This window comes from Zootoca vivipara, chromosome 14 (genome assembly GCF_963506605.1).
Source record: "Zootoca vivipara chromosome 14, rZooViv1.1, whole genome shotgun sequence".
In the NCBI taxonomy this organism is placed as follows: Eukaryota; Metazoa; Chordata; class Lepidosauria; order Squamata; family Lacertidae; genus Zootoca; species Zootoca vivipara.
Genome location: NC_083289.1, coordinates 25,954,947 through 25,981,660, shown reverse-complemented (window position 1 = coordinate 25,981,660; position 26,714 = coordinate 25,954,947). Strand labels below are relative to the sequence as shown.

At 41.9% G+C, this 26,714-nt stretch overlaps 1 protein-coding gene across 1 annotated transcript in view; it reads right to left on the bottom strand.

Moving 5' to 3' along the window:
• The window catches only part of IQCH (IQ motif containing H), an 85,853-nt gene that overhangs the window by 47,193 nt on the left and 11,946 nt on the right, over positions 1-26,714 (bottom strand). Inside the window, exons 6-12 of the mRNA XM_060282764.1 lie at positions 23,802-23,916; positions 22,369-22,497; positions 21,013-21,239; positions 18,841-19,392; positions 15,368-15,434; positions 7,977-8,060; positions 2,993-3,168 (exon numbers count right to left, since the gene is read on the bottom strand). Coding sequence (XP_060138747.1) covers positions 2,993-3,168; positions 7,977-8,060; positions 15,368-15,434; positions 18,841-19,392; positions 21,013-21,239; positions 22,369-22,497; positions 23,802-23,916 — 1,350 coding nt within the window. The remainder of the gene's footprint in view (positions 1-2,992; positions 3,169-7,976; positions 8,061-15,367; positions 15,435-18,840; positions 19,393-21,012; positions 21,240-22,368; positions 22,498-23,801; positions 23,917-26,714) is intronic.

Below are 26,714 nucleotides of genomic sequence, written 5' to 3'. Positions count from 1 at the left end.
AATTGTGCTGAGCTGCAGTTTCCTCTTAATGGTGAGCTGAATTGGCAAGCGCGGATTGTCTCTACGTAATGTGAGAAGAGCCCTAAGACTTTACTGGATTTTTAAAACTTTGATCTATGAATCTAGCGTATAGGAATCCCGCTGTCCACAGAAGAGATTAATCTCTTCTAAAACTTCCCTTTAGAGCAGGGGTGGGTAACCCATAGCCCAGATCCACCATGCAAAGACTTTTTTATTGGCTAAGTTCCCCATAATTTGGAATTTAAAAATTATTTCAAAGTCTGGCGTTGTCCCCCACCATGGTGCTATCGTGTTCCTGATGTGGTGCTGTAGGGGCCCTATCAGTTCTCCAAAAAAAATGGGCACCTTTGCCTCTATTTGCGCTGCAAAGGGGCACCCTTTCTCCCATTGGTGTGTCTTAGAGCTCAGAGAACAAGACGCAACTTTCTTTTTCAGAACCCCTAAGACCTTGCAATAACACTGCACTTGATAGAGAAGAGGCTCCTTTGCAACACAGAAAGACCCTTGAATTGATTTGCTGTCAGCATCCCCACACATTATAGTGTTAGGGCAGGAGAAGAGCCTCCTTCCTCAGGGCTGCCATGGGGAGCAAAAATGCTGGAAAGTCTGCTATCCACCTGTCTGCATTAAGGTGTGTGCATACCGTAAAACTTCCTGTCTGCTTTTCCCCACTGGTCTGCTAAGCATGGGTGTATCTGCCTACCTGTATGCTGCCTCTCCCAACTGACAACTGAGTGTGTGTGTGTCTGCCAGCTGCCTGAATGTGTGTGAGTGTGTCTGCCTGCCCATGTGCATGTGTGTGCATGCAATGGCCATGGCCATGGCCTTCCTCAGAGGGGTGGCCAGCCCTCAGAGTTTAGAAGGAATGAATGGAAGTTGTGCACAAACTCATCTCCGACTCCTACCCATTTAAACCTTAGAATTGCACTGGGAAGAGCTTAATCTCATAAAGTCTAAACATCCCCACTGTCATAGCCAGTCTCATGCATGACATAAGTCTGCTGATCTGAGTGGGTGACTTAGCTGGATACTATAACCTTCTGCATCGTTGTTTTACATTTTTCTTTAGAACAGCAGCCCTCATATCACAACGCACCTTTGAAAGTTTCCAAACTTTCCAAAGTGCTTTGTCCTGTGGCATCAGGGGCCGTTGTCTGAGAAATCCACGCCCAAAGCCCTTTCAGGCATGCAGAACTAGCTGCTAGGTTTTATGGATTCCACTCCCCCACCCCCAGCTTCAAAGAAAACTGGGTTTATCTGCTTTTCAAACCTCTTACTTTGTGGGCCTCTGTGCAGCAGATTAACTGCTAATGATGTATTTCCATATATGGAGCTGAAGACTGCTGCCCACCTCCACAATTCTCACCCTTAAGTACGCCTGATTGAAATATGCAATTAAAACTTCAGTACAATGGACTGTGCCTGTATTACAAAGAATCCACGTCCTGCTTGTGCAAGGTATTCAACATTCACCCTTTGTCCTCCAAGTATGTGAACATGTGAACATACACTTTTGCCCACTTTTATGATGGTGAGAAGCCCACTGGTGTCGATAACATCCTTAAGGTCACTGCGCACCGAAAAGCTTTGCGAGACTGAGGCTGATAAGCTGGAGGCTGTTTGGACTGAACTAAAGGATGACTTAACTGTATGAAAATCATGGATTGGCTGAACTGAAATAAAATAATAATAATAATAATAATAATAATAATAATAATAATAATAATAATATATTTATACACCGCCCATCTGGCTGGGTTTCCCCAGCCACTCTGGGTGTCTTCCAACCGAATATTAAAAACAGTACAGCATCAAACATTAAAAACTTCCCTAAACAGTTGTCTTCTAAAAGTAAAATAGTTGCTTATTGATTTGACATCTGCTGGGAGAGCGTTCCACAGGGCGGGTGTCACTACCGAGAAAGCCCTCTGTCTGGTTCCCTGTAACCTCACTTCTCGCAATGAGGGAACCGCCAGAAGGCCCTCGGTGCTGGATCTCAGTGCCCAGGCTGAATGGTGGGGGTGGAGACGCTCCTTCAGGTATACAGGACCGAGGCCGTTTAGGGCTTTAAAGGTCAGTACCAACACTTTGAATTGTGTTTGAATATGTTTATAATAGGTCAAAATTTAAGAGCCAACAAATTTGCATGTTGCGATTACTGTTCTCGTATGGTGCGGCATCATAGTTTTATAGTACAAATAATTACCCAGCAGCAGTGATCTTGCAGTTTAATATTAAAAACAAACGAACAAAACGGGGAAGGGACAAATAACAGTAGCTGATGATATAGCCAAGATCACCAACTTACAGCTGAGGCTCGGAGTTCAAAATGATCCAAGGAGCATCCAAACGCGCCCTGCCATAAATGAGCTTTACTGCATTGCAGCATTATCAAAAGCTCTTCAACAATGCAAGGGTACAGTAGTTGGAGGGGCAGAAGAATGGGGTGGGGGTGGCAGTTTCCTTTCAGAGTGAATTCTAGAGAATTAAAACCAACTAGATGGGTTCAAAACAACCAAGATATCCAACACCCCTCAATTAAAGCCATTAAACGATCCAAGGGAAAAAAGAGTGTCTTAAATTGGATTTTGCCACAATAAAAAGCTAGAGAGAAGGGAGGGAGGGGACTCACTGTCTGCGCAGCTGCAGAGAAGGAAGCTCTGAGCAGCAGAAGGCATTTTGAGTACTTAGTTTTCCATTGCATTATAAATCTATTTAAGTTCAGAGATCTAGATGAGGCCAAGCGTTGGGCAGGGACCAGTGGAGAAGGGCTGAGCTCAGCTCAACTTTCAGCCTGCAAAGCTAAACCAGGATATTTCTAACAGTCTTAACTAGTCACTTAATCTGTGAAGCTCTTAAAACTTGCAATAATATTTCACTGACGGCTACCAGAGCGTTGCAAGTTATAAAATTTCCAATTTAATTTTACGGCATTCCCCCCAGCTGTAGTAATTAGAAGACACAAACTCACAGGGAAGCTCTTTATGGCTTCAGGGGTGAGGATTTTGAACCTGTCCTGCAGGTCACCAATGTCCTTAGGGCTTCCAGATATAACAGCTGGCTGCAGACCCAAAAATGTATTGTAATAGTGCAGCATCTCATCGCTCAGTGGGAAGGGGCAAATGTAGATGACGTCCACATTAGGATCTTAAAGACAAACAAATGAACAGGAGACTCACTGTTAATTATTGGTAGAAAGGTAACTTTGCTTGCCGGTATTACTTTTCATAACCACTTTATTTATTTTACAAATATCTTTATCTTTACACATGTGTGCACACACCTCTGTTCCAACCTCCCTCCCTCCCTCCCTCCCTCTCTCTTAAGAAAGTAGAACAAACCAGCCAGTTTTCAGAACCAAGTCCACAAAACACAAACTGTGGTATTGTTGGCTAAAAGTTCAGAAGTGTTGCAAGAGAGACTTAGCTGAATGACCTGTTTTAATATGGATGGGAATTGTGTGGGGCTTTGGAAACACCCGCCATTAAAAACCATGGTAGCTTATAGCTTTGAGAAGGTTGAAGAAGAAGCAGTTTCACACACTGCCCAGACCAATGGTGGAAGGAACTCCCAATCTTGTAACAAGGAAGTCTTGAAGTGTGTTTGGTCAAATGTACAACACAATACGGTGTGTAAGACACAGTACTTTAGGGACTGCCACTTCCCATATGAACCTACTTAGATCTTGCAGTCATCATCTGAGGCTCTTTTCTGTGTGCCCCCTCTGAGGGAGGTTAGGCAACACAAGAACAGCCTTTTCAGTGGTGGTTCCCTGACAGCGGAATACTCTCCCCAGGGAGACACACCTGATGTTAAAAGGCGATTAGACAAATTCATGGAGGATAAGGCTATCAGTGACTACTCACTAGGATGGCTATGCTGTCTACTTCCATTGTCAGAGGTAGCATATCTCTGAATACCAGATGCTGGGAACCACAAATGGGGAGAATGCTTTTGTTATCAGGTTCTGTTTGCAAGCTTCCCATGGACATCTAGATGGCCTAGAGGGATATTTGGCCTGATCCAGCAGGTCTCTTCTTATGTCCCTGCTGTATTATGTTAAAGCCAAACTAGATTTCACAATGGAAATGTGTGAATAACTAGTTAGTCTCTTTACACACTTTGACATTGAAAAGGTATCATACTGTTGGGAGAGGGAGGCATATGACTTACCAAAAAACATCTTCCCCAATTTGCCTCCTGAGTTTTCGTGTTCTCTCCACTCATGGAGAAGCCAATAAAATCTTTCCCAGAGGTGAGTCGCAAAACACTAGCTACTCCAATCTAGCTACTGTGTGCTAGAAATGCTGCCTTCTTTGCCTTGAATTTTTTTATTTGTTTCCCACTGCTTGTCACCACTTGCTGAACCACCAGTCTTCAGTGCTAGGCTTAGAACAGCCTTCCCTTCTCTCTGCTCTCATAGGTTTCTAAATCCCTGCCTGTGACCTTTACTCCCCCAACTCCAGCTTCCACCTGCACCCTGGAATGACCCCACCCTTCCTCTCCTGCTGCCATGGATATTGGGAAATGCTTCCTTCCTAATATACCTTTGTGATGTTACTTCTCACTTCCTTTAAATCCTCCTCAAAATGTTTTCTGTGAAGCCTTTTGCAAAATCCAAGGGTCTCCATAGCCTGCTGTAGCGTAAGTCCCAAGTACATATAACTAAAATAATCACATTCCCTCCCCCCAATTACTCCAGTCTCCATTTCACATCCTGATATTTCCTGCATGCTGTGGACTGCTGTGTTGCTGATTTGAAGCTATCATTTGCCTAGGTGCAGATCCATTTTGGAGGGACAGCCCAAATACACATGTAACCCAAGTAGGAATTTGAGAAAGTAGTCTTTTAATATCTCCCAGGAAGCTTCTTGGGGAAAGGTGGGAGACAGATGCAATAAACTAAGAGGGGGAAGGAGGTTTTTAATAGAAGGAGCTGCAAGCCTTCCAAGTGGTAGTGTGATATGGTGCCTGCAACTTTCCCATTCATTCAGAAGTAACAAATCTTTCCTAAAATAAACACTACCACATAAAAGAACCGCACTGAGGACAAAACAACATTAGTGCCTTCATAATATATAAAGGCAATTAAGTGATTATTTTAGACCCCTGTAAATTTTCAGAACTAATGCATTTTTGTGCAAAATTCGCTAAATGGCATTTATGAAATAATAATGATGCTGAAATATAAATGAATCATGTAAAGTATGTCATTCTGGGGAGCCAGAAAAGTTGCCCATTGACAAATTAATATTCTTTGTTCCTTTGCTTAAGGAAGGGCTGCCACACAGGGGACCCTCCCCAGTTCAGTTCATGTCCCTTGTTGACTCCTATTCACTTATAATATTTCCTTTAGAATACTTTAAATAAGGGATCACCTCCTTGCAACCCTTCAAAGGAAAACCTTGTTGTGAAATTATTTATAGCTCCAATTCTGCAAAATGCCGAACACCCACATTTGACTTTTTGGGAAATGTATTTATTAAAACATTTCTACCCTACCCTTAGGGACCCAGGTGGCGCTGTGGTTAAACCACTGAGCCTAGGGCTTGCTGATCAGAAGGTCGGCGGTTCGAATCCCTGTGACGGGGTGAGCTCCCGTTGCTTGGTCCCAGCTCCTGCCAACCTAGCAGTTCGAAAGCACGTCAAAATGCAAGTAGATAAATAGGAACCGCTACAGCGGGAAGGTAAACGGCGTTTCCATGTGCTGCTCTGGTTTGCCAGAAGCGGCTTTGTCATGCTGGCCACATGACCTGGAAGCTATACGCCGGCTCCCTCGGCCAATAATGCGAGATGAGCGCGCAACCCCAGAGTCGGTCACGACTGGACCTAATGGTCAGGGGTCCCTTTACCTTTACCTTTACCCTACCCTTCTGGTGCACAACCACCACTGAGGACATTTAAAAATTAGAAATTTATAAAACAATAAAAAAGCAACAGGATCAGCAATTAAAACTAACACATACAAATAATTATCTGCCACATACAACAAAGGTCTGCCAGAATAAAAAGGTCTTGAATGACTAGCAAAAAAGAGAGCAAGGAATTGAGCTAACCACACTTTATGAGTTTCATAGTCTGGGCATAGTCAATAACCCTAGAAGGGACACTCCTTCTTATCTTAGGGAACATGCATGATGATATGGGAGAGGGGTAATACGCCAAAGGGTAATGCTTTGAATTGTGTCTGGAAGCAAATTGCAGGATTGGTGTAACATGATCCCATGGCTAGGTGGTGGCTTTCGGGACCAACTTAAGCACCTAAAGATTCCTCAGACGCGGTTCTATTTACATAGTAGTAATCCAACGCGGGTGGCGCTGTGGGTTAAACCACAGAACCTAGAGCTTGCTGATCAGAATGTCAGCGGTTTGAATCCCCACAATGGGATGAGCTCCTGTTGCTCAGTCCCAGCTCCTGCCAACCTAGCAGTTCGAAAGCACGTCAAAGTGCAAGTAGATAAATAGGTACCACTCTGGCGGGAAGGTAAACGGCGTTTCCGTGCGCTGCTCTGGTTCGGCAAAAGTGGCTCAGCCATGCTGGCCACATGACCCAGAAGCTGTACGCCAGCTCCCAATAAAGCGAGATGAGCGCCGCAACCCCAGAGTCGTTGGTGACTGGACCTAATGGTCAGGGGTCCCTTTACCTTTAATCCAACCTAGACACAGCAAAGGCACAAGTTGCCAATCTTTTTCAGACCAGGGGGCATATTTTGGATTTTGAGAGTGCTAAGGGCATCAGTCACAAAACAGCTGATATGGGGCATGGTATATAACACAACATTGGGGGCATGACACAATACAAAATTAGATGGAGTACAGCCATTGCTGCTCCAGGGGCAACCTCATGTTTACTATGGGAAGTAAGCCACGGTCTCTGGTTCTGATTGTGGAAATATACCTGTTAAAGGCACAAAAGAACTGTTCCCCTCAATACCAATCTTAGCCTAAGCTACTATTCTGCACCCACTTAGCAGGGAGCAAGTGTCATTAAATGCAAACACTTTTGAAATTGTGACGTATACCACTGTACTACATGTTAACTTTACATTGAATTCTTAATGGGTGCCTGAACAACAGCTCCTGCCCAATAGGCGACATGCCTAAGCCTCTTTGCAAAGTTTTCACATTTTGCATTTGCCGTTTTGGGAGGGGATTATTTAACATCCACCTGCACTTATTGTGCAATAGTCTTTGCAGAAAATAACTTCTAGGGAGTACCTCATCTCAAACAAACCCACAACAGGAAAGATGCATCCTGGTTGCTGGGGGGAAAGGAACGGCAAACGGTGGGGATTCCAAAAGCTACTAGAAAATAAGACTGAAGGAAGGAAAGTGCAGTAAAGGGGAGGGTGGAAGTGCTTTTTTAGGACCCCAGGGATTCCTATTACTGCGTGTCCAAACAAATCACTTATCAATCACAGGTCTGACTTCACTCAGTTCTGACAGGTAGGAACAGCCAGGCTGGCTCATTTCACAGAAATCACATGGAAAGGTACCCACACATCTTGCTTCATAGCCTTATTTCTAGGAGGACTAGATACTTTTTATAAAATAACACAAAAGCTCAAATTCGGGAGTCCCTTCCTCAGGGCACCAATGCAGGCCTTTGTGAGCGCCATGGCCATTCTTGCCATAAGCCAAAGGCCAAGGTGCCAAACAGTATTGCCTCAACACCCCTGTCCAGAATCAGCTTTCAAGGAAGAACCAAAACCATCACAAAATGGTTACTCTTAAATCTATTCCCATCATGGTTACTTTAGAGTTGAAATTGTATCCCATAAACTGCTTTGGGATCCTTGATGGGAAGTGGTCCATAAGCGACTATAATGAATAATATGTCTTTGGTGGCAACAAATGGTTGCTTGCATTGGCTTGGAAACATGTATCCACTGAAATGGGTCTTTTTTCCTTTGGCAAACATGAAGGATGTATGACAAGTAGGAGCATGTCCGTACCTCGTATTTCACAGAGTCTTCCAAACTGTGTCCCCTGATAAATAGTGAAATCAGGAGTCGTCTCTCGAACAGAATATGCATACCCTGAAAGAAGCCACAACAACACATTATCTGCAAATTGCACTTGCAATGATCTCCACACATGGGGCTGTATCCAAAGCTAGTCATACTCAGAGCAGATCCATTGAAATTAATGCATATGCCTAACTCGCATCCATTAATTTCAACTGGCCTACTCTGTATAAAACTTAGTTGGCTACAGCCCCAAATTTAAACCTAGGGTTGTACACTTGGATGGCTGTGTTCTTTGTCTCACCTAGGAAATTTTGATGTCAAGGTTTTGTAGCAGTTTCACTGCTTAGAACGAAGCCTGTCCACATATGAAGTTGATATTTGGTACAAAAGTTGTCCAACTATGTACTGCAATCATCAGAAAAGTCTTCAAATAAGAAATTTTTTGCCTTAAAAGACCTCAAGACCACAATCCAAATAATAAATAAGAAAGTATGGGAAACATTACTGTGCACACTCAAAATCACATCCTTGCACTGGGCTTTGAATCCAACTGAAATCATAGCTGCCAAGTTATCCCCTTTTTTAAGGGATTTTCCCTTATGCTGAATAGGCTTCCTCACGAGAAAAGGGAAAACTTGGCAGCTATGCTGAAATGTGTTAAAACTGTGTCTTGGATTCCTTCTGAATATGGCAGTCAAAATTCTTTCCTGTGAATTACAGAAAATTATACTTCCATTAAACAGAGCAGGAGCCTAGATTTCCCTCCCCCTTTAGTAGAAACCTAATCTACAGCCTTTTAAAGAATCTCTAAGTGCCTAAAATATCCACATCTCTCTGTAATACTGTTCAGAAGCAGGAGAAATGAGGCATACCCAGGTTCAAACATGGCATTCCTAATTTAAGATTTTTAATTGTCTTGTTTACTATCACTTCTCCAAAAGCAAGCCATGAACTAAGGTTTTGCGTAACAGAAGACAATGAACAAAACTAGATTATTTGCATTATTATTGAATAATACCACACACAAATAAACCATGTTAAAAGGAGACTGTGATGTTAAAGCTACATAAAATTCATTCAGCACCCATATGTATTTTTATTTTAAAAATGTAAAAGATAAATAACCCATAAAAGCAAGGCTATTTTTTGAGACAGCAACTTGAGACATTTTCAGTTATAAGTTTGTTTGTTTTTTTGCAGTTTCGCACACACTCTGTCTCATTAAATGCATATTTAGTTTATAATAGCTGTGACATCTGGAACACTTTTCACCCATTCAACTAAAGACTTCTGCTCCCCGTTTGTTAAAGTAAAACTTGTGTGGGGTTCCCCAGAACACACTGCTTAGGGAATAGCAAACCTTTTCTTTGTCATAGGACTGAAAATGAGTACATAGGATACATAAACTGTTAAAGACAGAACCATAACTACAAACCAATGACATGATTTCCTTCAAAATGGTTTATACATAGCGACTTGTTAGTATGTCCAATTTACAACTTTAAACTTAGCTAATTCAATGTTAGCCTGCCTAAAAACTGTCCTAATGTAAAAAAAAAAAAAAAAGATCAATTGGCAAAAGAAAGGGCTGTCATGAAATCAATAGCAAGTGCTATTTAACAAACACAGGCTTGATGCGGGTTCTTGAATGGTTTGCTAACAAGATTAAAGCAATGCCTTTTCCATAGGACTAATGTACCAAGAATCTTGAGAAACAGGGCCAAAATTCCTGGGGAAAAGGGCTACAACATGGAAAAGTTGTCCTCAATGCTCTCTATGTTTGTCTGTGTGGAGTGGGTGGGTGAAAATTCAAAACTTGATCCCGGGAAAAAATCATTATACGAACATATATATGAATGCTAAGTGGCATAGCATCATGCTTCCAACAGTAAAATGAGCTTTTGGAAAGTTTACATGCGGAGTATGAAAACAAAAGTTTTTCTCTGTCGTTCATATCTAACATCAGATAAAGACTACGTAAAGGTGTAAGACATATGCTACAACTGAAGTTCTATTTAGTTATCATTTGTGTTAACAGAAGAAGCTATCAGAAAGTAACCGTAAGCAGCAACCAATCTCCTTAACTGGATTAGTATCCTCCAAATCATAACCCACAATACAGTGTTCCTAAGCATATTTCTTGGGGGTGGGAGTCTGGCTGGGGAAATAGAAGTGTATACCGAAATAAGGGCACTTAAGTTAGCAATTGGAGTTATCATCTCAGATGGTCTGGACCATCTGAAAGAATAACCGAAGGTGCAACAAGACGGTAGCAGAGCAAGGAGAAAGTTTAGCAAATCCTTTCCAGATGCTCATGTGAGCAAACCAAATTATGAGCCACAATGGAAGGTGAAAGGTAGCCCAGCGGTTTCCCCTAAGGGGAAGTTCCTTCTGCTCCCCAACATGATGATTAATTATTAGATCCTGAGTGAAAAAGCAAAATCTGCCAAAGCTTGACAAGAAAAACAGAAATCTGCTTTGAGACTAACACCCCAAGCTGGTCTGAATAAGCTATCATGATGCATGTCCTTAATAATAATGCCATGTGCACTGTTTGTGACATTATCCTGGTGTCACGGCCAGGAATCCCTAAACCAGGAGATATGAGGCACAGCCTGACCTTCCCAAGGCACACACTTACCTGATTCTAATAGTGAGAAGCCTCTGGTACCTCAAAGGAAGCATTTGTGGATGGGTGGCAAATCTTAGCACAGCCTTCATCGACCTGGTGCCCTCCATTTTCTTTGAACTACAACTCCCATTAATCCCAGTTGCAGTCTAAAATATATGGAGGGGATCAGGCAGGCAAAGGCTGCCTTAGCATAAAAACATAGAAGTATAGAATCATAGAGTTGGAAGGGATCACAGGGGTCATCTAGTCTAACCCCTGCAATGCAGGAATCTTTTGCCCAACCTGGCACTTGAACCCACAACCCTGGAATTAAAAGTCTCATGCTCTACCGACTGAGCAGGCACATGTTATGAGCATATAGTAGAGATAGCAATATTGCTGCAATGTCATGAAGACTACACATTTCCAAAGGAGAATTATGAGCTGAAATTGAGCAGTAAATCTTCAGAAGCTCTCTGTGGAGCTCATGGATCATAAAATCATAGAATCATAGAGTTGGAAGAGGCCACAAGGGCCATCCAGTCCAACCCCCTGCCAAGCAGGAAACACCATCAAAGCATTCCTGACAGATAGCTGTCAAGCCTCCGCTTAAAGACCTCCAAAGTAGCAGACTCCACCACACTCCTTGGCAGCAAATTCCACTGTCGAACAGCTCTTACTGGATGTTACTAGAGGGTCCAAATCTCCTGCCCATTCCCCACTTTTTTACTTGCTTATGGGGAGGATGGGCACACTGAAAAGCACAGCACTACTGGTGAGAATCCAGCCACCTGCCATCTTAACTACCACAGAGGCATCTATACGTAAAAAAATTCTATACAACAGGAAACTGAGATCTGCTTAAGGATGCTGGTGGACTTGGGTCTAAAAGGCAGATCTTCTCCAGGCAGCTACATTCAGCCCACAAACAGATGTTAGGTTTTATTCTGAAAATCCAATGGTATCTCAGTAAGATCACGGCCTTCTAAGAATTGCCAAGCAGGGCTCCTTGTACTGAGGAACTGCCTTTGTGACTCACTGCTCTGCACATGTGTAGCAAAACTGGGTAGTAGTCAGAAACAAAAACTCCATTCAACAGCTAAAGGAGGTTTAAGATGGGATGGTGGGGTTAAGGGGAGAAGGGAATGCTTCCATAAATCATACATTATATGCAGCTTCCCCAGAGCTGTGCTGCGGAGCAGAACTGTTTATTTTATTAGGATGTAACACCACAATAGCCCAGTGTTTGACTTGGCGAGAACCCCTTTCTGCACCATCATAACCCATAAATCATGTCCGGAACGCTCTATTGCAATTTCAAAAGTAGTATTAATTTTTAAAATTCACATGTTAATTTAGGAAACAGGATGGAATGTTTTTTATTGAAGAACTGCATCCCACTACGGTATTTGCCTAATGTGTTCATAGAACGGTCCTCTGTGTAATCGGGAGATTTCCTAGAGGTTACAACAGATAATGGAAGGGAACTGGACAAGGCAGTAGATTAAGCACAGCCATAGATTTAAATATTAAATATTATGTAGTGCAGGGAGGGGATCTGTAATTCATTTGAAAATAAAAAATCCAAGTGGAAGATTTATGCTAAAATCACAGAAATATTCTCACAATGAATGCAACCTATGTTATTGCCCTTTAGTATTACCACAAATGAAATGGGCCACTAAGATGACATTTCAAAGAAAAAATAATAATTTATTATTAGCTAAATTCTTAAATATTTTTATTAATACTCGACTTTTAAAGCTTGATAATTTGAATTATTTTTGAAACTGATTACTACATCTCTCCCCCCCCCCCTTTGACCTGTCCTTTGCTTGTTAAATATTATGGTTAATAGATGAATAAATTGTTTGTTGCTGGAGCGATTTCATTTTCCCAAAATTGCACTGAAAATTTGCAAGGCATTTTGCCTCTACTGTACTGCCATCAAGATAAGCTGAATATGAACAGAGAAAAATGAACCACATACCCAACTAATCAAAATGTCATTTCATTTTTCCAATTCCAAAGGTTTACATAAGTCAAAAACTATATGCACACCATTTTTAATATCAGCTTTTTTCAAAGAGAAAGCATCATTATAGCAGGCTGGTTACAGAAAATGCATTGTCTCCCCATACAGCACTCTCAACAAGTGTCTCTTAAACTCAGGCAAACTATTAATGTTAGAATTATGGCTGTTCCTCAACAATACTGTTGCCTTGATGCTCAAGAATCAAAGCATAACATTCACAAGATACACCGTGATCAAGGAAGGGCACATGGTGTGCTTGGATTTTTTTGCACTTTCATTTCTAGTCTTAAAATGACTGACTCTTTCAGAGACAAAGTTGCCAGTAACATGGCTTGCACACAAAAGCAGCAAAGGAACAAATATATTTGCTTTAGCTTTATCCACAAATATTTTGAAATGCAAGTTTAGCCTGCTGCCCAAGCTGAAACATTAGCAAACACCAGCATAACATTCCAGAAACACCAGTTTAATGGCATGTTTTGTGCTATGTGGTAATTCTTTTTGTGTACTGTGGTGATTCTTTTTCTCAAGCATTTGCTGCTACAGAGAAACTGACAAACTGATCCTAATACTGGGAAGAATGCCTCACTCATCTGAATTTATGTGCAGTATGTATAGTTATGATTGCCAATCTAAGGATATGGCGACTTGCCATACGGACAAAAATGAAGCTTGGCTTCTTTATACCAACACATACTTGTGAGTGGAGAGGAGTGGTCTGAGTGTAGTAAAAACAACACAAAAACAGTTAAGTAGACTTCTCCTGCTTTGATATAAACATTTAGTAAAAGTGTTACATCAGTTTGTGGATTCTTTTTTTTTTATGTCCTGAAAATTCACCAGCATTTTAGTGCAAAGTTATCTTGATATATAGATTATTGTATGCAATTTCACCTAATACACACATTTTGGGAAGTGATTTCTCCTAACATAATGCATTTACCTAATATATAGATTTTTGTACACATTACTTGATTACATTGCAAAATTTGGGTACTTTAAAATATCAAAGGATGACTGTGTTTCAGTTTACATATTGTTTCAGGAAGTGCAATTTAGCTAGATACATCTTCAAATGCAAACTGAATGAAGTATCTCCCTCAGCCTGACTAGAGAGTAAGTCCCATTGAACTCAGTGGGATACTTCCCTAGAATTTGTGAGGTTCCTGGATGCCAGAAAGTGTTCTCCATAGATCAGGCAAAATGTCAATTTTGAAACGGAAATAGTCTTTTTAAAGTGCAAATATTCTAAAGACGCTAATTGCTACCCCTTTAGTTATAGCACCAACATTTTATTTTTCTGTCAAATGTTCTCCAAAAGGAGAAACAAATTATTTCTTTAAAAAACATCTTCAAGACATTTGCATAATCTCCAATGACATTTGTATATTTTGCTAGAGGTAACAGAAAGCAAAAGGTTATATAGAATATTAATGGGGCTCACTTGCAGAAAAATCTTCATCTATTTTTATTATATCAAAAGAATTAGAAAGGACTTCTAAAAGCACTAAGCATGTGGTAATATTGCTGACGTCTGATTCCAAAGATCTAAAAATGTTTGTTTGCCAGCCATAAAAATTATTGCCCAACTCCTCTTTGCATTTTAGGTCAAGAGCAGTAGAAAGTACAAAATAAAATGTTAAGGTACTATGGTAGAAAAGGAAGCTAGGCGGCATATTCCAAACCAGTGTGACACTTTACATGTGGCTTTGAAGAGGAATGACTAAATAAGACCAACGGATTGCAAACAATTGTTGGGACATTCACAGCTACGAAATTGCCCCTTCATTTTGTTCATTTTGTGCCTGCCAAGTCACCCCAGAGGTTCACCCCCTCCTTCAAGCTGAAACCATAAGCAAGAGCAAAGATGCATATATTGAAGAGAAGCATTTAATACTTCTTGCATAGTTTTCACTCCTTTGGATTAAGCCAATTACATTTCCTGAATTTAAATTGATTTTAAAATGTGCGACCACGGCTTATATTTTCACCAATTTCCTAGAGAGAATATTTCTACCCTTTTGAAAAAACACTCAGGCTACCCCATCACTTTCCAGGAAAGACTTTTTAAGCCCCCCAATTCATAAATGTAATTAAATAATTACATTAGCGCTAATTAACATGAAACTGCAGATTATTTAAGTACAGGGGGGAAACCCCACTATTCAACTTCTTAATTATTCTTGTGCACATAGCATCTCCTTTTGCTCAGGCGCCCAAGGTGCAAATAAAGCATCCCATCTGCTCGTAATTAGAACTAAATAATTTCAGAGAATGCAGCTTATCATTTTGACTGCACATTTGATTAAAAACAGGGCGCAAGCAAGATCCCAGTTTATTGGTGTAATAGCAACGAAGCAGGCAAGCCCATGTCCCCCCTGTCATTAACAGATACTGGAAACATTATCTGCTATATTGAGGGGAGGGGAGGGGGGAAGAAGGGAGGGGAAAATACAACTTTTTAGTTCATTTCATACAGATGAAAGCGAATTACAGCAAATCACCTCTCCACTGAATAGCGGCCTCTACATAATGACTTTATTTGCTTAATCCCCAAATTAAACGCCGTTTCAAGCGAAGGCCCTGTGTTATTACTCTCATCATGTCGACAACATTTTCCTGCCGAGACCAATTTGAATAAAACAAGGGCCTTCCTTGAACTCAATCAAGGAGTCATAATGTGGTGGGTAATAGAGGTTGCTGATAGATCCACAGACAAAAGCGTTATACCTAATGATGGGATATGGATAATGGTCCTCCTAGAGGTCCTGATGCGATTCCAGTTGGCGGCCAGATGCTAAAAATCAAGAGAAGGCATTGATCAGTGACAGGGGGAAGCTGTGGCGGATACAATCCAGTCAAACTTCAGCTGTTTCTCTCCCCCCCCTTCCCTTTTCCCACTGTACAGTTAAGCCAAGCATAAATTATATTAATTGATTTAATCACATACTTAAAACATCTTCCCCAATTAATTTAATTAGATGGCTACATGAAGCTACTGGCAGGGGAAGATTAGAGGCTGATCACTTAATTAACAGAATATGAATGAAAAAAAAGAAAGCAAACATAAATGAAATGGTGAGCACTAATTAAAAGCCTGTCTGCAAACTTAAGTACTTTCTGACAAAGTAGGGACTGCTACAGAAGCAAGTGAGAATTCTCTCCACCCCCACCCCCAAAATCAAGTGCACAGCACAGGTGTAACGGGAGAGGAAAGGTCAGGTAGAGAGAAAACATAGATGAAGGGAGAAGAGAGTGGAACTAGACTGGAAGTCAGATGTGTGCTTTAATACCCAAAATGGCAGCACTGAATCAAGTACACCCTACGCTCCCCTGTACTATTTCTAAATGGAAGCACAGGGTGGTACCCAACAAAATGCTTATGCTACTTTTGGTCATGCAAGGGAATTTCCTGTCCAACTCCTCTCCCTAAGTGACCTTCCAGTCTGTCCTAGAGTGACCCCCAACTCTTCAGACTTGGGAAGGGCCTGGAGAAGAGAGATGGGGCAAGTTTTGTTGCACTAACAGAAGCATTTCACTGGACACTGCCCATGTTAGGCTCATTCCAAATTTATTAATATTTTTATTATTAAAGTTATTAGTCTCAGGAATAGGGTGGGTCTTGAAAATACACATCTTAGGTGTCAATGGCCAGGGTAAAGGGGTGAGATTCAGCATATGATGAAAGCCGGGATGTTGAAAAGTTTTTCAGATTGTGCAAGTTAAGAGAGATGATTGAGTATTTCACTGTATTTTAAAATGCATCTCTTCATTTTTAGCTACGAGTTTATTATTGTACTCTTGTACCCCACTTAAAGATTTTTTTAATACTAAGAAGAATATTAACAGTGTACATAAATACATAGAATTATGGGGGAGGGGAAACGTAATAGGGTTGCCATTTTCAGCCACAATACGACATTCATTGCGGACTAATTTCAGCCTCTGTCAATCTATTTAGATAGATAGTTTTCTAACAGGAGTGACCCAAGTAAAAACAAAAGGAATTGGAGGACTTCCGGTTTGCCGCGCTGGCGGAGAGGCGCAGAAACCTCGAACTCTGAGGTTTCTGGCTCCACGGAGGGGGGGGGAATTCTGTGGGGGCGATGCGGATCCCCGTAAGAACCCCGGGTAGAGCATCCCGGGGGCGAAATAGCCCAGCAGAGCCCCAGGGCGACTCCCCCGCTGCCCGGTAAGCTTGTTAGAGCCCCGAGAGCCAGCGGAGTGGTAGTCGCGGGAGCCATTTTGGGCGCCATCGTTACCTCCACGAAGCAAAGCTCCGTGCCTGCAGTCTGCAAGCGGCGGATTATTTCCTTTAAAAAGAAGAGATTTGGATCAAGTAAGTCAAAAATTTGTGAATTGGACTTAGTAATTGGCGCTGGGAGGAGGCTTAAAAGGGAAGTCAGCCCCCCCCCACTTGAGTAACGGACAATGCAGTACAGTGGTACCTTGGTTTATGAACACAATTTGTTCTGGAAGTCTGTTCATAAACTGAAGCGTTCATAAACTGAAGCGAATTTTCCCACTGAAAGTAATGGAAAGTGAATTAATCCGTTCCAGACAGTCCACAGAGTACTTAAACTGAAGCGTTCATAAACTGAAGTGAACTTTCCCATTGAAAGTAATCCGTTCCAGACGGGTCCACGGAGTATCAACCTGAAGCGTACTTAACCCGAAGCATGGGTGTAATTGGTTCCGGAAGTCTGTTCATAAACTGAAGCGTTCATAAACTGAAGCGAACTTTCCCATTGAAAGTAATGGAAAGTGAATTAATCTGTTCCAGATGGGTCCGTGGCGTTCATAAACCAAAAATTCATAAACCGAGGTGTTCATAAACCGAGGTTCCCCTGTAAAGCTATGGAAAGCCCAGAATTTTTTTTAAAAAAAACTTTTTCCTGATGCAGAGTAAGGGAAAAAGATAAAGTGTGTATAAATCTCTGCAAAAGACTGTGATTTGACAAGGGGAAACCCCCCGTGAACTTGGAGTTGGGTCAAAGGAAGGACCGGCTAGCCGTCTTTATGGCGTCACAATAGAAAAGAATGTGATTGTTGGTATGAGTTTGAGACTGAGAGCTGCAGACAAGTAAAAGAGGAAGCTTTAAAAACAAATCTCAAGGCTGCTCAGTGCTGAATTTGAGACTGAATAATAAGAGAAAAAGTAAAGAAATAGAGGTTGGATCCAGTTCAGACGGGATTTTATTTTTTTTATATTTGGAAAATACAAAACAAGGACAATAACAATACCACTTCCTGCTCTGCCACAATTATGGAGGCGGAGAGCACCAACAGGAAGGAAGAGAAGGTTCTGGACTGTGAGAAGAATGGTACACAGTGGGACTTGATTTTGATAACAATTCTGGAAATGACAGAGGAGGTCCGCAATCCTAAAGGTGTTGCAATAAGCATGGATGAGAGGACTGATGAATTAATATTTTTGGGTAAAAGGGTAGAGAATATTGGGTAATAAAGGTAAAGAGAAGTATGAAGGGTAAACGGTTAAAAAGAAGTTGTAAACTGGAAGAAAGAATGTAATTCTAGATTTGGAAACTGCAATAATTAGTGATTAATAAGGAACTCAAGAAGGGGAAATGAGGAAGTCCGAAATGTTTATATTAGAAATTGGAAAATATTATTATGTCTTTTTATTTTTATTTTGGTTTTTTCTTTCTATTTTTCCTTCACTCTTCTATACAAAATGAATAAGAATTATTTAAGAATAAGGTTATGAAATGGGAGATAAGACGTAATTTTATGATGTTTAGCTAAGATTTGGAAATGGTAAGAGTTAATTATTAATAAGGACTGTAAGGAGGGGAAGTGAAGAAGTTTGAAGAGATAAGATGTGATAATATTGTTATTTTTGTTTTCTCTATTTTTTATTTTTTATTTTTTTTCCTTTCCTTTTTTTCCTCTATGTAGAATTCAATAAAAATTATTTTAAAAAAACAAAACACAAAAGGAATTGTCCCCCTAGTATGTAAAGGGGAGGAAACAGGCAGCAGTTCTGGGTGCCCCTCCTTTTTGTGGGAAGAGGGGGTTGAGGAGAGAACTTATGCACAGAAGAATGAACATCTAATGAAGGATGAAATGTGCTTGGACATGTGTACAGTTAAATGAAAAAATAGTAGCATTTTAACGCAACCACTCAAGCAAGTGATGTTTAGAGAAGGAGCACTGCCAGAACAGCTGGCAGCCTTGCCGACCTTGGCCCTGATGTAGAAATTCTCCAGGTGTTTCTGTCGCGATTCCTTCAGGGTATTTTTGACACGCCCCCGGTGAACATGCACAAGCCAAGAGATTGCAATCACTCCTGAGGCCCACTGCTGCTGCCTGAAGTCGATGTAGGCTTTTCTCAATTTGTAACACCTCCATAATGCCTGTATCTTGGTAGCTGCCACTGCAGTGCCATTTTGGCCTTTGTATCTCTGGCCAGGTTTAGTTAAGAGCTTTTTGACCGCCGAGATGTTCTTTATTACAGAGAGAATTTCCTCCCTAGTTGGCCTCTGGTTCAGCTCAAAATCTGGAATAATCTCCATCACTCTCTTCCCCTTGATGATGGCGGAGGGAACAGCATAGTCCTTCAAAAAGTTAGAGACGTGCTCCAAGAAGGAAAGGACACTTCCCCAGAACAAGCAGCAGTGTCTTTTAAATCCTTGGAGATCAAGAGCTGTGTAGTCTATGGCTCCCTTGCGAACAGGTATCTCAAACTCTAAAGAGATATTCTGGAAGGTTGGAGAGGATGTTATTTCTGCGGTCTATGGAAAGAGTGAAAGACGTAAAGAGAGTAAAACAAGCAGTGGAGACATGCTGTCCCATTAATACTTACAAAGAGATCCTAAGGACCCAAATCCTGGAATATGATGACTACCAATTCAACATGCATCCAGCCTAGCTATGATATCGCAAGCTCTGATAGCAAAAGCTTTGTAGTTTATTTAGGGTACCGCAATGTGCTCTATGTGGGGCTTCCCTTGAAGACCGTCCAGAAGCTGCAGCTGTCTGCAATGTGGGATAATGTATTACTGATCCTTCAAGCTCTGCATTGGCTCCTGCTGTGAAATTTCCTCCCACTGGAGATGCAGATGCCCTTCACCTTATCTGTTTCTAGACCTCACTAGATGTATTTACAGTGGTGCCTCGCTAGACGAATGCCCTGCAAGACTAATTTTTCGCTTAGCGAAGAGATTTTTCGAGCGGAGGTTGCCTCGCAAGACGATTTCGTTTTGTGAAAAATTCGTCTAGCGAATCGCGGTTTCCCATAGGAATGCATTGAAATTCAATTAATGCGTTCCTATGGGCAATAAATAAATAAATAAATATTCAATCCATTCCTATGGGATTTGCTAGACAAATTTTTCGCAAAACGAATTGACTCACAGAACGAATTAAATTTGTCTAGCGAGGCACCACTGTATTCCTTCAGGCCTATGGAAATGAGTGATTTAAGGACTTATTACTTTTGGTGTTATTGCTTTTTATGCAATACTGTCACGTTGAATTTTGTGTACCACCCTAGAAACCTTTGGGTTGAAGGGCAGATTATAAATACTGCTAACAACAATACTAATAACGTTGTCAATGCAAGGATGGTCTTGATCAATCACAAGAGAAATAAAATACTTTACGGGTCGACTGAAGAAGAGTAATGGTTACCTAAATGTGCACTGAGAAAGCTATTGGGGAAGAGGCCGGGGGCTAACATGACCAACCATGACATAATAGCTATTTTTCTTTGTCTGTGTGTCAGGAGGACTTTCATGGGGTCGGTGCAGCTAGTTCCATGATCTAGCAAATGTGCAGCTTGGAACACCTTCCTAGCAGTGAAGTACCTTCAGACTCTGGAATGGCCACTAAGTCCTCCTTGACAGAAACAGCTATAAAAAGGATTCCTCTTTGGTGTAAGATCTTGCCTGAGCAACAAGGTCTTCCTGACACTTGTATGTCTCTGACCCTGACTCTGACTACCAAGTTCCAGTTTTGGTTCACTTCAGACAACTGGATATAGCTCAGTCCTGACAATGTGTCCCAATCTACATTTGGAGTCTGTGAGGGATTCCCCGTTTACTTCAAAAGAGAGGGCAGCTCCATCCCCAGGGAAACTCATCTGCATACGGAGTCCTGAATGCTATATCATCCTTTCCAAATCTGGTGCCTACCACACGTACTGTATATTTTGGATCAGAACTCCCATCAGCGCCTGATCACTGGCTGCGCTGGCTGGGCTTGAAGGGCATTGGGAGTCCAACAACCTCTGGAGGGCACCAGGTTGTAGAAGGCCATATTAAAATTGCTTGGCTTGAAACGTGGGTTATGTAGCTGGGTGCTATGAATCAAATGGATACCCAACATTCACAGGATGGAAATCATAGACGTACCTTCAGCATCATGGAAGAAGACTTGGACAATGCCTGCTTCTGAATTGCCTGAATTAGGGGCAACTTTGATTTCTTGGGCGAAATAACAGAGATGCAGGATGGGGGTGGAGCAATGTTGCCCTTGCTTCCTCCTCTTCCCTTGCTTGAGGTGGAGGTGGAGGTAGGCCCAGACTTTCGATAAGGAGGAGGAGCTGGGACTTCCCCTTTCTTGCTCTCCACACCTCCATCTACAGAAGGGATGAATGTTTTGAACAGCTTTTATTAAACATAAATATTAGATCACTAAACCTCAGGTATCAAATCTAAATAAATAAATGAATAAATGAATAAATGAATAAATAAATAAATAACACTGATGAATGATGAAATACACAGGGAATTAAGACTACATCTGTTTTGTTATTCCCAACATTTCCAACGAAAGCTACAACTATAAGCATCCACTGTATTAAACTACAGGTTACAATTTGGACTCTTCCAGGCTGTAGCTATTTTCTGGGGAGATTCAATCACACATGGACAAATTCAAGTTGATTTGCACACGCAGAGAGACACTCAAATTAGACTTCTTACGAAGATGAAAGTGCAAGAAACAACCTCCCTGCAAACAAATCAGGATGAATGCTCAACAAACAGGTCAGCTGGAGGCAACCACAGACACAAAAAGCATGGCACTGGAAATGGTAAAACCATTGGTCAGCTCAAGCAAGCTTGGCAAACTGAACTCTATTTATTTAGAGCATTTGTACACTGCTCTTCACCCAAAAGTGGCTTACATGAAATCAAAACAAGACACTCCCTACCCACAGACTTATGTTCAAGCAAGCAAGCAAGCAAATGATAATACAACAGAGAAGGGGAAAGGGACAAGAAGAAGAAAATAAAATTCAAAACTCAGCACCAATTTCTAGACAGTTGTTCCTATATTGACCAACTTGTAAAGTTCAGAGGCAGGAGGTGCCTGATGGAGCTGGGCCTCTAGCAAAGCAGACAGAATGAGCCCTGATTCCCATCTCTCCCTCTGAGGCAGCCTAATGAAATGTTTGCCCTCAGATGACAGTTGAGGGGAGAGGAGGCCTGATGGAGCTGGCCTGTCGAAGCAGAGCTGATGGGGTAAGCTCTGCTACTCAGCTCTCCCAGTGCTGGAATGGCTGCCCTCAGATGAGAATAGGGAGGAACTGTTCTGGCAAGTTACCAGAAAGGAAGAAAGACCACCCTCAGACTCTACTGGGCTTGTCTGCTGCTGTGACCACTAGTCCTTAGAAACACCAATGCCATTGCCAAAACACGGAACACTGACCAGACAATGGAGAAAGTTTCTCCTTTACAGTATCAGCAGCATCTCTTTGTCCCTACCTGCAGCTGGTTTCTTGTGCTTTTCATGAGATTCATGAAGAGGAGCAGCTTGAGGAAGAATGGGAGGCTTCGCTAGAGTAATCCTAGCTGCACGTGGAATCAGGCCTCTTTCAATTAGACTCAGGATCCCTAGATAAAAACCAGGGAGACTCAACAAGTTCTTTCAGAAGCAGCTTGGTCTGGGAAGTGTAAACTCCTCACTCCTAAAGCCAGCCCACCAATATCATAGAACTGTACAGTTTGAAGGGACCCCGAGGGCCATCTAGTCCAATCCCCTGTTAACGCAGGAATCTCAACCCATGGTCCTCCATCCAATCTGAAACCATACTGGACCCTGCTTAGCTTTGCAAAATGTGCCAGCAGTTTTATTACTGCACTGCTACCAAGCAACATTTTTAAGACCAACATTTGCTTTTGGTAAAGGTGAAAAGGAGGGAGATGGAAAAATGCTGAGAGGAAGGAAGCGATTCCCTCTTGCTTCCATCTCTCTCACCCTTCGGAGAAAGGAAGTGGTTCAAAAAGGAGATCAAGGTAGAAGAGGAAGAAGAATGTATAAATGAGAGTATTCTTTTTCCTTTTCACTATCTCCTCTAGTTGGAATATGACCGAGGTGGGAAGGGAGCAGTGGTGGTGGCTGGTGCCCCCTGGGCAGAAGGTAAGGAGTAGCCCAACAGCAGGTAGCTCCTGAACCAATGATGGACAGAGTCAACTATTCTAGTTTACCTCCCCTCCCTGCTTAGTTTTTCACTAAGAAGGATGCTGACAGCCAGGGACAAACCCAGGACTGGTTGTAAATAAGAACATATTTGCCCTCACAGACTAGCCTATGGTTACCAGACGTCCTCGTTTCCTGGGGACAGTCCCCGGATTTACAAATTTGTCCGCAGACAAAATCTGTCCCCGGATTTCATTTAATGTCCCCGGATTTATATTTTAAGTGTTGTAGTTTTATTAATAGGGAATGAATGTTGCGTGATTGGTTCAACGGCACAAGAAACATCATATGGGGACTTCTGGCGAGGCAAAATGGTGGGCGCCACAGCAGCGAGCAGCTCCTGAAGAGAGCCAGAGCCAACTGCGCTACCAGGCTGGCTCCGGGCTGCTGAGACTGCTGCTGCCACTGCCACGGATGAACAAGGGATGCCCAGCGTGTCAACTGGGGGAACCGCTGAAACACACACCCCCACGACCCAAATTGAGCCAGGAGCGAGAGTGCCCGGCAACCCTGCCAACCAGTACTCTAGGTGAAGTTATATATGCCCAGTTACAGGTAGGTAGCCGTGTTGGTTTGACGTAGTCAAAACAAAATTTAAAAAATCCTTCCAGTAGTACCTACTGGAAGGATTTTATATATATATGCCCAGCGTAACATCATGCCAGGACAAGTATAGCAAAATAAATCCCAGCGGATTGGGCACACAGCTGTGACTGACCTTTCTCCGCATCTATTTCAGAAACTGGAAAGGAAACCTTCTTCAAATGGAAGGAAGGTGGAGCTACTGAGAGGTTGGGGACCGTAACACCTTTTGCTATCTTCTGAGTTGGTGCCTAAGGAGAGATGAGAGGAAACCTATTCCTTCATCAGCTGCAAACCTTTTTGATATCAAGGAGTTCTTCACGCACGCGTGGCTAAATAATAAATACAATTTCCGCTATGAATAGTTTCATTAAGGTTTAATAACAAAAAACAGTATGAGCTCAGATTTTACTGCTTAGAAACATGCCACACGATTGTCGACTGTCAGCGGTTGAAGCAATTTAAAGGAGAGTTAATTAAAATCTAATCAATGTCTTGTGATGTCCGCTATGCTATTAATAAAATAAATTTATGAAAACAAAAACACCCATGGCCTTTTACAAGGAATTAGCTAGGTTTCAGCAATGACACTATGTAAACCAAGGTTGGTTAACCTGTGGCCCTCCAGATGTTTTTGGACTACAATTTCCACCAGGCCCAGCCAACATGGTCGATGTGCCAGGGATGATGGGAACTGTAGCCCAGCATCATATGGAGGTTAACCACCCCTGCTGAAAATGTAAAACTGGTTATTCTGAAACAGCCACCATATTAAGGCCATTTAAAATAGTTCCCTGTGGTAGTTCATAAAGTGGTTTAGGCAAATCTCATCCTTCCACCACAAACGCTCCCTTTTGGGATATTTCTGGTTGCCTGGTGAAACTCACTCAATTCCCTGATATACGGTATACAGTGGGCCAGCAGCTCATGCATAATCTACTTAAACAATCATAATTCGAGATGAGTAGCCGAAAATTAATTAAACAAATAGGAAACCTGCCACAGAAATAGCTTTTGAAGCCCTCTGCCTTGATTACTGGTCTCTTGGAAGATCACGCAAGGACCCTGGAACACTCCTAGAAGCCTGCTCTGGACAGGTAGGGATGGTTGCATGGGAATGATGGTTCTGAGCATTCCTGGCTTTATGTGATTTTGCCTTTGCATGTGGACCCCCAGGACAGAACCCTCACATAAGTGATAGGCCCCGTGTACATGAATGGCTCTTCATCATATCTAACATCTGCAACATGGAGCAGTTTTAAGTCTGGTGTTTATTCACTACGGTACTTCATGTCAAATAAGTAAGCGGCAAAATCTGAGCTTAGGCTGTCAATTTACACCTCTGTTTCAGCACAAAACAGGGGGTGGGGAGTACAGAGGCGTTGGACTTGACCATCAAAGGCTGTTCAATTATCTTCACAACTGAAGATATCTTTCATCAGAAGTGAAGCAAAGGCCACAGCAAAGAGCTGTCAGGAGAAAAGAGATGGAGAATGAATGACACACCATAAGGAAAGCAGAAGGGGACAAAAAGTGCTTTGTCCATCCTCCACACCTCCATGCTTGAAGTATCAATTAGTTAGATAGGAAACAGCTCCTTACTAACCTAGAAGAGAATGGGTGGGCTACAGACAGATTGTGCCTACAGTATTTGTCATACATGACAGTGTTCTTAGGAAGAGAATTGGGGGCAAAGTTGGGAGGCCAAAAGGATCCAGTTCATTCCAGATTTCCAGATTTAGGATAGTGGAGAAAGGCACCCATTGCCCACTGCAACACACTCCCAGCTGGTGGTGTGAAAGTTACCTAGGAAGTTGCCTAAACTCAAAGACTATGGAATGCTGCCATAGGTAAAAAAAACATAAAGCCATAGGTAAAAACAAAAAGAAGAATTTAGTTTTTTTCTAACCTTTACACTACTGTCAAGTGTAAGTTCCTTCAATTGCAGTGCCATGTCTGGCATTGGTTCCAACACTAAGGCTGCAGTCCTAACCATGTCCTATTGACTTCAATGGAGCTTACTACCAAGTAAGAGGGGTTAGGATTGCAGCCTAAGCCATCAACTGATTGTAAGCCTGAACACACCATTTGAGAGCCTTTTCCAACATAGCATTTGGCAACAGGGGAATGCTTCCCCCCTTTCTTCCCCCACAGCAAGCACACAAGCAACCTTTCTTTGGACCAGGTTGACCACACAACATGGTCTGTGGTAATCTCAGGAGCACGAAGGAATCAGATTGAATCTACCATCGTAGTCACCAGATCTTTCTTGAAAAATCCCCACAGATGACTCATTACAACACAATGAATTTGACATATCTAATTTCACAGAAACATTCTGGCGAAGAGAAACATTACATCAGAACACAATTTTCAAAGGTTAGAAAAGAGATCTTAATTCGGGCTGCCGGCAAACATTTGCTCTGCATAATATGCCTGGAACGTGCTGCAGAAGTATTTTCTCCTGATCTCAAGCAATTCTGTGTATAATTAACTTGAGGCCTGAGACAAAACAATTCTATTAGTCTTTTTGAACTGCATTTCTCTTGTGGATAAGAACTCCCACTCAATATGGTTATTTTTCTCTGCTTCAATTTAAACCGAGCATTTCCCCCTCCCCCCCAAAAGCTTTTCTGTTCAGCTCATTGTATTTCTTTTGTTATTAAAAAGGAGTGCAGAGGCAAAAGAAGCTTTTGAGACAGAAACACATTTCAGAAAAGGGGAATGGACACTGGAGGTTACCATCACTCTGTCCACCTTATACTTGCATAGCTGAGTGGCTGACAGACAAGTTTTCTCTTAGCATCAGATCAGTGCTCATGACGGATCACAAGCAGATTTGGCTTCAGATGCTGCTCTTTAGTGACACTGACAAATTAGTTGGGCAATTATTTCATATTACTAGTGGCCCATGGAACTGATTCTACAAAATTATGGACACATGGAAAATATATAGTCCATGCGGAAAAAACAAAAACAAATACTTTCCATCTGTGATGAAACTCTTAAGTTTGAGTATTTGATAGTCTTCCAAAGGAGGAAAAAACCC